The sequence below is a fragment of the Panthera onca genome, chromosome F1 (genome assembly GCF_046562875.1).
Source record: "Panthera onca isolate mPanOnc1 chromosome F1, mPanOnc1 haplotype 2, whole genome shotgun sequence".
Taxonomy (NCBI): domain Eukaryota; kingdom Metazoa; phylum Chordata; class Mammalia; order Carnivora; family Felidae; genus Panthera; species Panthera onca.
Window position 1 is genome coordinate 13,297,730 of NC_138355.1, and position 11,328 is coordinate 13,309,057.

The 11,328-nt window shown below is 49.9% G+C and overlaps 1 protein-coding gene across 2 annotated transcripts; it reads right to left on the reverse strand.

Annotated features, from left to right (window-relative positions):
- Window positions 1–403: 403 nt before the first annotated feature.
- Window positions 404–10,574, reverse strand: CREG1 (cellular repressor of E1A stimulated genes 1). 2 transcript variants are annotated; one of them, XM_078441055.2, is made up of 4 exons: window positions 10,173–10,571; window positions 6,758–6,877; window positions 5,367–5,551; window positions 404–1,723 (listed from the first exon to the last, which is right to left on the reverse strand). In XM_078441055.2, the coding sequence occupies exons 1-4, from the start codon at window positions 10,524–10,526 to the stop codon at window positions 1,720–1,722; spliced, it is 663 nt and encodes a 220-aa protein (XP_078297181.2). In that variant the 5' UTR covers window positions 10,527–10,571; the 3' UTR covers window positions 404–1,719. The 2 variants fall into 2 exon arrangements, with proteins under 2 accessions (XP_078297181.2, XP_078297182.2); XM_078441056.2 differs by lacking the exon at window positions 404–1,723 and having other exon boundaries at window positions 5,363–5,551; window positions 10,173–10,574.
- Between the last annotated feature and the right edge of the window lie 754 nt (window positions 10,575–11,328).

Genomic DNA, 11,328 nt, shown 5'->3' on the forward strand with positions numbered 1-11,328 from the left:
CATCGAATTGTAAAGGGATCTCCGGCACCTGCTATGAAAAAGCGGTTGACTTTCCTATGTGATAACTGGATCTTACCTGAATACAGGTATGTTTTTATATAATATGATGGAGACAAAACTCACAACAGTGGTAAGGGTAGAAAAGCAGATACCCATCATCAACTTAATTCTATCACAAGGAAAGCCCCCTGACAAAGGTTGCATTCTGGCCACCCCCCCAAGTGTTAGGACACGATGAGCTGTTTACCAACAGGAAAAAGTCAGATTATTCACCGTAAGCTCTGAAACAGCCAAGGGCTGATTTAACAGCATGCTAAAATAAAAACGCAAAAGGGTTTCACCAGCAATGAAACAAAGCGTCACAAATATTAACATCTACGGTTAAGAAAATAAATCCAACACATTTCAGGAAAATAACGCTTTTAATTATGTTGAGGAATAAACCTATTTTACCAAGTTTAAGATAAGTCATTTTTCTTAATCAGAAGCCGTTTGCTGAATTTTAGGTAGGTTCGTTTTGTAGTTTTCAAACACGATGACTCCCATTCAACTTCCTTCCTCTTAGCTAGCGATTCAGTGGCTTGATTCCTGACACACTTCTTTACGAGGCACTTTCCCTCATCTTCGGAAATCACGTATATAGGCCGCAAAAGCAAACAGTTTCTTCTTTTCTGGAGAAATGTGGTTGGTTTTTAAAGTCGTGTTATCTTCTCCCCGACGACCCGTTAGGTGGTAACAACATGGGAGCCATTTGAAGGTTCAGAAGAGCTGACGAAGCCTTAGGCCACTGTTGACAGAGCCGTTATTTGACAAGCTACAGAGTGCACTGGGCAGCCACGGGCTTTGGACCTGGCTCAAGCTGGTCTATGTCCAGGAAACTTAACTTACAAAACAGGGAAATGATTTCCACAAAATCCCCTTCACCCCTCTTTTTCCTTTTGCAAGCCATGTGGGGGCAAAAAGTAAAATAAGACAGCGTGTACATGTGCGTAGGTGTGTCTTGAGTGGAGGACGAGGATTACACGGTGTCCACACAGGGGGGCAAATGACATTCAGAAGCTTTTATGGACTTCTCTCGTTCTAGGTAATTATCACTTCGGATTTGAAAAGTGGAAAAAGAAGTTCTTTTATAAGAAGTATCGCCCTACATTGGATCAACACCACCCAGGACCGTCAGACACAAATGGACCACGGGGAGGAAGGTCCACCAGTGGCCCGCCACAGTCTGGCTCGGCCACATACCTGCGGGCGCGCGGTGACACAGGCCAGCCCTGCCGAGCAGGCTTGGGCAGTGCTGGTGCAGCCGTGGGTGAGCGAGGCCCTCTCCCCAGCCCGGGGGGCTTCCGGAAAGCACCCACACGTCTTCAAGTACCTTCAAACGCCAATGGGCAATCTAAATCTGGCACCCACCCCTCTTCCAGGAGCCCTGTTAGAAAACCATTTGGAATTGACAGACCAAAGCTTCTTGGGTCATAATGAAGGCATAACTCTATGAAAATGGCTTCAAAATTTGAAAAAAAATAAAAGATCCAGCAACCACGTCTTCCGAGAAATCCAGGATCGGTCCGGCGCTATCTTGTAAGCGAGCGAGCGAACGAGCAAGCAAGCAAATCAGCACGTGCATCTGGGAAACATTCCACAGAGACGCGTTAAGCCCTTCCAGTCTGTGGGAGCATCCCAAGCAACCCGCCGGGTGCTGTTAACTCGCTGTATTCTGCTTCACCTAGAGAAGGCAAGAGAGGGGAAGAATGATTTCATTAAACCGAGCTGACAAATCCTACGAGTTAATCGCTGACGACAGAAACTCCTGATCCAGAAGCTTAAAATTTGGAGCTAATTTCAGCCGCTTCAGGTACCCAAGAGTCGCCTGGGCTTGCTCCGGAGTTCTGGTATCAGCACGTGTAGGGTCGGGCCCTGGAATCTTCATTTTGGCCAGCGCCCCTCGCCTCCGAGTGCGGTGCCGGACGCTCCAGGAAGCGCCGCCGGGATGAAGCACAGATGAGCACCAAGGACAGCTGACAGCTCACTTAAAAGACAACAGCGTTTGAGGACAGAAGGGAATCAGCCAAGTTTCCCACGACACTGAGTTTAGCCGGGGAGGCGACCTGGACCCCCTTTCCTGCCGCAGTCTGGCCACAGCTATGAGGAAACCACGTCCAGGTGAGGGAGACCGGGCCAGAAGGTGGCTTACAGCCTCCTACTCCCTGTGCCTGTGCTGGGGAACCTTCGGGAGCACCGGGGGGGGGGGGGGGGGGGCTGGGGTGAGCACCCTGCAGCTCAGGCTCAACGGTGACAGGAGGCGACTGCTGATACCCCTGAGAACCGCCCACTCAGGGACGCCCGCAGATGCGCCGTGTGGCGGCAGAACCTTCCGGTCCACGTGCAAATATGTTTGTGGTCTGGACCCAACAGTCCAATGAGCCACACCAGATCCGGTCAGGCCCCACGTGAGCCCTACTAAGGGGCACTTGTACTGAAGCTCTCTCGAGACTCCACCAGAATGCAACGGACTTCAGATGCGGAGGCTTTATGGCATCTGGAGAAGTAACATCTTCCAAAACTGAGCTGCGCAAGCCGGCCATTCTGTAAAGTTCCAGAAAGCCACGAGGCCCCTGGGAGCGGTTCCCTCGGAGCATGCAGGCTCTTGGCCCTCACAGACATTACCCTCTCCTGGGCTATAAGCAAACGAGGTGGGTAGGATGATGAGGGGCCCACTCCCGGACTCTGAAATGGACAACTAGTGGTCAGACATGTCTATCTCTAGGATTTCGGGTGTCCTGCCTTAGAAGGGGTCAGACTCTGGTCTAGCCTTTGGTCCTCCTCTCCAAAGGACAGGATAATGCTCCGTCTTTTCTCTGAGCTGCAGACAAGACTCACTCGTCTGTGAAATAAAATGGGAACCTCAAATTTATCTCTTCTACTCACTTATTCAACAGGGGCAAGCTCATTTTTGTTATTAAAGCAAGCACTGCCCTCGGGCACGTCATTTATGCAAAAATAACTGTACATGAGAGATGGCCACGTCTTACAGAAGTAAACTTTAACCAGCTTACTGGAGAATTCGCTGCCCGGTCATGATGCTGCAACTGCTGTGTCTGTATTCCTATAAAGTCAGGTGGTTTTGTGGGTCCAGAAGAGAATCACTGGCCTGTGCCTCTTCTCCTGCATATACAGAAGCAACATAAACACCACTGCCGGATTCTTTATTCAAAGGAGCTGAGGATCTTTGTCTCAAATTATCAGCCCGACAAGTAGCCAGTGTTTACTACACGCCTGTTCTGGGCCATGCGCTGTCCTAGGCCCTGTCTGGGATTGATTGACTAAATAAATAAAGCCCGAGCTTTGCCGTAAAGAAATTTACAAGGGTGACGGGAAGTCAACGCTCCAATGTGGAACTGTTCTACAATAGAGTAAGAGACAAAATAAAGAAACACTGAGAAGGAAGCCCCCAAATGACCATGACCTACGGGTCTAACTTAGCATCGCCGCCCTAATCTCTGCAAACAGCAGCCAGTCATTACAGCAGAGGTGCGTCACACGGCTGACACCGGGCGAGGAGCCCAGCCAGCCAGCAGTGAGGTGACCGGAGGCACAGTCGATCTTCGTGGGTAGAAGCAAGGTGGGGGCCCCGGGGCTAGAATGCCAGGGTCTCGGTCCAGGCACCAGCACATACTGGCCATCAGACTTACTCTTCGGGGCTCTAGCTCTCCACCTTCCAGACGAGGAGAAACACTACCGAACGTCTGGTGGGGAGAAAGCAGGCGGTTCACGGCAGCCCGAACAGCGCCCACCGAGTCCCAGCTATCACTGGCTGTTAGGCCTTGAGGATGTCAACTATGCCAGTGACCCGTGTCACCCGGGAAAAGTCCCAGTCCTCTGTATTCCTTCATTTGAACCCTGACCTAATGTCAGAGGATCTGATCACACCCCTTTTTCCTGTTCTTTTCCCATTTCCAGGCTATTCTCTTCTTTGTTCTTTCCCAGGGCCCCTTGGGTGGCAACCTCCTCACCCCCAAGTGTCCACTTCCTGGTGGGTGTCCCACACGGCTCCCCAGCATTCACAGCACTGAGGTCGATGGGCGCAGGACCGCATGTTCAGACTCAGATGTGTGCCATTCGTAGTCCAGAAGTGCCGAAGTCTGGTGCTCATGGGAAAATGCCATCAGGGGCCAGAACTGGGCTCCAACCAGGGCCCCAAAGCATAGCCTTAAAACAAGGTCCCAGGGGCGCCTGGGTGGCTCAGTCGATTGAGCGTCCGACTTCAACTCAGGTCATGATCTCACAGTTTGTGGGTTCAAGTCCCACATGAGGCTCTGCACTGACACCTCAGAGCCTGGAGCCTACTTCAGATTCTGGGTCTCCCTCTCTCTCTGCCCCTCCCCCACTTGTGACCTCTGTCTCTCTCTCTCAAAAATAAATAAAAACATTAAAAAAACAACAACGAAACAGACAAACAAGTTCTCAACCTGGTGTCCAAGCCTATAGGCAGAGTTCAGGGCTCTGTGAACTTGGATGGAAAAAAGAGGTTTTCATTAAGCTCTACCTGAAATTTATCATTTCCTTCAATGATGAATGTGGGCAATAAACCCCAGTGGTGACAGCATATCTGTGACTGTCATCAACAGAAATAAAGAACCCACAGATACTTTCACATCATGTTAGAGCTGTTGCAGATGTCTTAAATTAATTCAGCCCTCACTACTCAGAAAGGACAGTAATATTATAGACTCTCTACTAAATCTTATTTAATATGTTCACTAAAAAGTCAACATGTTTTTTAAAAGTCAACATGTGGGGCGCCTGGGTGGCTCAGTCGGTTGGGCGGCCGACTTCGGCTCAGGTCACGATCTCGCGGTCCGTGAGTTCGAGCCCCGCGTCGGGCTCTGTGCTGACGGCTCGGAGCCTGGAGCCTGTTTCGGATTCTGTGTCTCCCTCTCTCTGACCCTCCCCCATTCATGCTCTGTCTCTCTCTGTCTCAAAAATAAATAAACGTTAAAAAAAAATTTTTTTTTAAAAATAAAAGTCAACATGTTACTATACCACACGTTTAAAAAATATTTTTATAAAAGTAGTTCAATCCATGTCAATACATTATATTCATATAATGTATGAATTAGCTTATGTTTTATAAATGTATTTTAATACATTCAATACATTACATTCAATACAATATAGTTGGTTTCCATTGTATTTCCAATGTATATTATACTCCTAAAAAATATTCTGAGGGGGGATCAGAGGCTTTCCCAGCTTGCCAAAGGGTCCCCTGGTGGAAGAAAGAGTTAAGAGCCCCCTGGCTTTAAAAGATTGAGGACCGCAAATAAAAGCAGCAATATTAGAAAGAAGAAAGCTGTGTAAATACTTACTGAAATGTGACATTATAATATTCTTCGGGTGTCACTATTTTGGGTCCACCGAAGTAGTCCAGGACCCAGATGTTGGTTATATTCAACTTCGCAAAGAACCAATTGTGGCTGGAGGGCCACGTTTTCATCTCAGGGTGTCGGACGAACAGCGACTGCTTGGCAAAGTCCATTTCTGATTCGTTCACCTAAAGGACACACGTGATGTAAACGACTCATGGCCGCAACCCCGTTAAGGATGTGTGATTCTTCTACAGATCCTAAAGCGCTCATTTAGTTATAAATCCTGATCTTCGACTTAAGGAATCAAGAGAAAACGAAGGAAGCACGCAGGAAAGCAGAAAACAACAGAGTCCAGGTGTCGGCGGTAAGAGATTTACTGAAGTGGGAACCCATCACCGGCACCAGCTTTCGAGGTCAAGTGGTCATTTGGAGCTGTCAGAGTACCCGGCACCGGGCACGTTATAAAATGTCAGGGTGCCCGTCCCGTAGAACGTCAGCCCACGTACCCCAGGACAAGCCATCTTAAACACGGAGACGCAAGGTCACAAAAGATAAAAGTCTTTCAAAGAAGCACCGTGGAACTCAAGAGTATTTGCCGCCCGTCCTTTCTCTGGTGAAATGCAGCCACAGGGATGCGGCCACACGGAATGTCCAGACCATAAATCAAACTTGTCTGAGGTCAGCGTGGCTGACAGCGTCGCAAGGCAAATGTGCGGGTTCGGCAATCAGATCAGTGCTAGGACACCTTGCCCTCTGCCCTGCAGCAATCACCCCACTGTCTAAACCCGCGTCCGGCCTCCGGTAACGGGCACCCCTCTCCTCGCTCACTTGGTAGGCTCTCTGCCATAAGCCACTGTGAAAATATGGAGACAAGGAACCCACACGTGGGAAATACTGTGCAGTGAGCAGCATGGCCAGGAGCAGAGACCTCTGGTTGAGCAGACGCACCTTACAGAGCTACATCCATTCAGCTTCAAACAATAGTTCGCTTTCTGCGTAAACACCTAATCGAACACCTATACGAAACGAACTGATTTAAGTCTTTAGTTTTCATGAAATTGCATATTATCTCAACCACAAATCATTTTCATTTTATTCTTAAAATATCTCCTTTCATTGTTAATAGATGATGCTTTTTTTAAATTTATTTACTTATTTTGAGAGAGAAAGGGAGCACGAGCAGGGGAGGGGCAGAGAGACAGGGAGAGAGAGAATCCCAAGCAGACTCCACCCTGTGCGTAGAGCTCGGGGCTCGATCTCATGACTGCAATCTCGCGATCATGACCCGAGCCGATATCAAGAATCAGACGCTTAACCGACTGAGCACCCCCAGGCCCCTCAGATGATACTCTTCTAAAACCTGTCTGGGTTCTGGTGGGATAACCACTTACCTTGGTAACAGTTCCTGACAGAATTATGTGAGCACAGAGGGGACTTTGGGGATCAAATCCCTGTTTCCTGCAGAAGTTAGTCTGTGCCAAAGACATGGTCAGGGTAGCACGTGGATTCTCCTGCAGAGAGAAAATAAAGACACTCCCACATAAAATATTGTCTCTGGAGAGGTAATAAATTTCACAAGTTATATACACACTGTCCCTAGAGCTGGACATTCTTCCATGAAACAATGCATTGTAAAACACCACTGACCACTTGAGAAAATCACCTGTTGGATAGAGACTGATCTTGACCTTTCCTCCCAAAAAGCAGGGGGTAGGGTTTCAGATTTAAAATGAACTCAGTAAGAATTATTTTAACACTCTTTTTTCTTAAGCCTTTAAGCTGTTTCATATGAACCAGAGAACTGACAATTACAGGATCACCCAAATACAAGGCTGGTCTAGAGCTTTCACTGAAAGATCTAAAGGCTTAGACTCTGATATGAAACTAGTGTGTAAAAATACCACAGTTGTTCAACGAGCTAATTGCATAGTTTAAGCAAGAAAGTAGCTGAATCATGTTTTTTGGTTATCTTACGCTAGCAGAAATTGTCATGTGATTTCAAAACTGGAGAAGTTGTTCATTCCTGTTTTAGCAGTAAAAGAAGAACACTTAGACTCAAAAAGTGAAGCAGGCAAAATTCTCAATTCTTCCTTATTCAGAAATCAGCTTCGTGAAAGACACTGCTGACAGATTACAGCAAAATTCACACGTTGCATTTAGCGCTTTAAACGGCTTGTGTGGAAAATTCTGCCATCTCATGGTGACCCATCACAACACTGGTTATAAAGGGAACTCCTTGAAATCATTTAGCCAAACGTTCACTGTCTATACACTATTAGGCAAGGCGCCATAGGAGGAAAAAAAAAAAAAAAAGTCCTTTCTCTGTGACTTTATAATGTGGTTGTAAAGTCAGACATAAACAAAACTGAAATAATGCAAAATGACACAGAAGAGATCAGAAGGCAGCGTATAACTAATCGCCAAGTGAACAGTACAGTTTAGGGTAAGGAGATGTCGACATAGCCTGGAATGATATGGACAGTACAGGGAGCCTCAGAAGATTTTCAAAATCGGGACAGAAGGGGGATGACGCATTAAAGGTAAAGGGCATTGCAGAAACAGAACTGGGAAAATGTGGGACATGACTGTAATGAGAAACCCAATCTACCTGAAAGAGAGGCTTCGGTGGGATGGGGGTGGGGTGGGGGGCTCAACTCCAAGCTAAAGAGTCAGAATTGTATTCTGTAAGGCCAATGTCTGTCTGTGCTTTCCAAGAATGACCTGCCTGGAGAGCTTGTTACAATGCTGACTTCTGGGCTCCAGTCCCAGCCCTGGTGTTCGTATTTTTAACAAACATCCCAAGCGAATCTTACGCAGCTCTAGGCAGCCGGTTGTTGTTGAAGGCTTCTGGGCAGAGGGAAATGCTGAGTGGCATTGTATGCATGTAATCGGGTGGGTGGGTGACAGGGAGAAGATAAGAGGCAGAGGCGGGAGGAAAAGCAGAAACTATAAACCAATCTGACTGGTTAACTGATGGAATACGAGTCAGACTCATTCTGATGTGGCCACACCTTTTCACTGCCATCATGGATACCTGAAATCCTTGATAGGTTCCTCACACTGTGTCCCTAGATCTGTCAAAGACTTGAGCTGGAGTTCTACCTGGAAGTCATCAGTGGCTGGTCACTCACCAGTGACGTCTGACATCCGTACTGTCCCTGTACGTCTTACTTTTCCTCCTTCCTGCAACGCAGATGACCATATCCGCACGAGTTTAAATAGGGTCGTGGGCAGTAGTTCTCCATCCCCTCTCCCTCATGAGAAGCATTAGGGAGGGAATGGGGAGTTGTTTTTTTTTAATAAAATACCTCGGCACTATATTTTTAAAAGTCTTCCCAGGTGACTGTGTTTGCAGCCAAGGTTGAGCGTCACTGATTGAACAGAATGAGCTTCCTTTGGGCAAATGCCTAAGAGGGTGGAGGGGGCTGGGAGTAAGGGAAGGGTGAACAGAGGTGTCTGTGCCTTAAAAGGAGGCAGCTGTTTCTGGTTGTGCTCAAAGAATTCAAGCCCCCAGGGCCACGGATCTTCCAAGAAGTTAAACATTTAGATCTGTAATTGAAATCTCAATTTTTGAATGGTGGTAGCTACAATAGTCCCCCCACCGCCGCCCGTTACCCACGGGGGGATACAACCCAAGACCCCCAGTGGATGCCTGCCTGAAACCCTGGATAGTACCGAACCTCATATGTCTTTTTCTACACACACACACACACACACACACACACACACACCTGTGACAAAGTTCGATTTATAAATTAGTCATAGTAAGAGATTAGCAACAATAGCAAATAGAACGGTACAATTATACCGTAATAAAGGTTATGTAGATGTGCTCTCTCCAAATATCTTCTTGTCCTGTACTCACTCCTCCTCCGAGGATGATGAGAGATGATCAAATGCCCACATGACGAGATGACATGGGGCGGCTTTTGCAACCTAGCACTAGGCTACTAGACTGTAAGACAACCCCTCAGAAGGATCTTCTGCTTCTGGAATGCAGTTGACTTCAGGTACCTGAAACGCTGAAGTGGAACCAGGGATAAGCGGGGGGGGGGGGGGGGTAACTACTGTAACTCAAATTTGTTAAAAACCAAACAGAACTCTGTGGACCAAAGACAACTGGCCCGAGGGACACGGGCAGCTCGTGCGCCACCATTCTGTGTCCTGTATTTTGACGGCAGACAGACCTGGCATAAGATTCCAGTTTGGCTACTGGCTCTGGGCAGGTTATTTAACCTGTCTTATGCCTCTAGTTCTTCATCCGAAGCCCACTGCTGGACTCAGTGCGCTGCACAGCAGTCACACCACTCTCGGGACAGCAGGGGTCCACCAGAGTTGTAAACCTGGCCCTGCCACAAAAGGTGGGCACGGGATGAGCACCCAGACCCAACTCAGTGCTGCTCCTAACCAGGAAAGGTCATGCGCACCGGGGGCCTAAAGACTGCATTAATCACTCACGATGTTGTGTATTAGCTTCCTGCTGCTGACAGGAAAATTCCTAGGAAGGGCAAGCCCTGTAAGACTTTTAATAACACGCGCAGCCGTGCCCCAGGACGAGTCAGGGATGCGAAGCCCTCCAAGTAGACACTGGCAAAGAATTCAACCCGGAGGCGGGGGCGTGCGTGAAATTCCCGGCACTGAGTTGCCCAACAGTCAGAAGGCTGCAAAGCCCGTCCGGCCAGCGCGGAGAGAAGAGGCAGGGCTGTGGGCCGCGAGCAAATTCTTCCCTCTGGTTGCCCCGCCCTCCGTCCCCGAGCAGAATTTCGGCGACCGAACGAAAGGCTGGCCCTGTCGCCGCCCGCTCACCTGCAGGTTGCCCACGGACTGCTGCAGCGGGCTCAGGTAGAAGTAGGGCACGCCGCTGCCCGCGCCGGGGGGCCCGTCGCTGAGCGAGAGGACGTCGGCGAAGGCCCAGCCGCGCACCGCCTGGTCCGTGGAGAGGGTGGCCAGTGCGCCCCAGTCGCAGACGTGCGTCACGAAGCGGGCCACGCGCGCCGCGTCCTCGCGGGGCGGCAGCGGTGGCAGCGCCGCTGCGGCGTCCCAGTCCCCGTGACCCCGGCCGCCCCGGCCCCGCGCCGGCGCCACCAGCAGCGCCACCAGCGCCGGCGCCAGCAGGGCGGCGAGCAGCGCGCGCGCGGACCCGCGGACTCGGCCGGCCATGGCGGTGACTGCTGCGAGAGGCCGCAGCCCCGCCACCCACAGGCGCCCGAGGTTAGCCGAGCGCTCCCGGCCCCGCCCACCGCGGCGCAGGCCGGCCACGCCCCCTCCGCGGGGGCCAATCGGAGCCGGGGGGGAGCAGGGGGCGGGTCCCTTGCGCGCTCGGCTACCTACTGGGGCGGGGACTTGTTTAGCACCTCCCCACCGCACCTGCCCGCCGCCTCTTTCAGGGCCGGGGAAACTGTCCCCAGTGCGAGGTTTGCTGAGGCTTAGAGAAATTAGGGAAGTCGCCTAAATCATCCTGCTAGGAGAAGGCGGGCGTCTTCACACACACACACACACACACACACACACACACACACACACACACACACAAGCCTTTTGAGAATACCTTTGGATACGGATATCCGACAGGCACGTGAGAAAAAATGCTGCATTTTCTCTCTATGCTCCTCTTTTCTGTTTACTTCACTATCCGTACCAAAGTGGGAAAGACAGAAGGCCCCAAGTTTAGCACCTTACAAGCTGCTCCTGGCCCAGGAGTCTCTCAGAGACACTAAGGGATTGTTGGTGGACTCTCGGTGTTCATGCACAAATTTGAACTTCTCGAAACCACTTTTGGACCTGTTAAGTCATCTGAGGGGTCAGTGCTTTCACAAATCTCTCACCCTTACTGCCCCTCTCAGGCCATGCTCCTAAGAATCTTCTTCCAGGAAGAGCATTGTGAGCCCTGTTCGCTGTGCCCCGTGTGCTGTTCGCTCAGCGGTGGGCACCGCTACCTCAGTCCCATCCGGACACCTTCTCA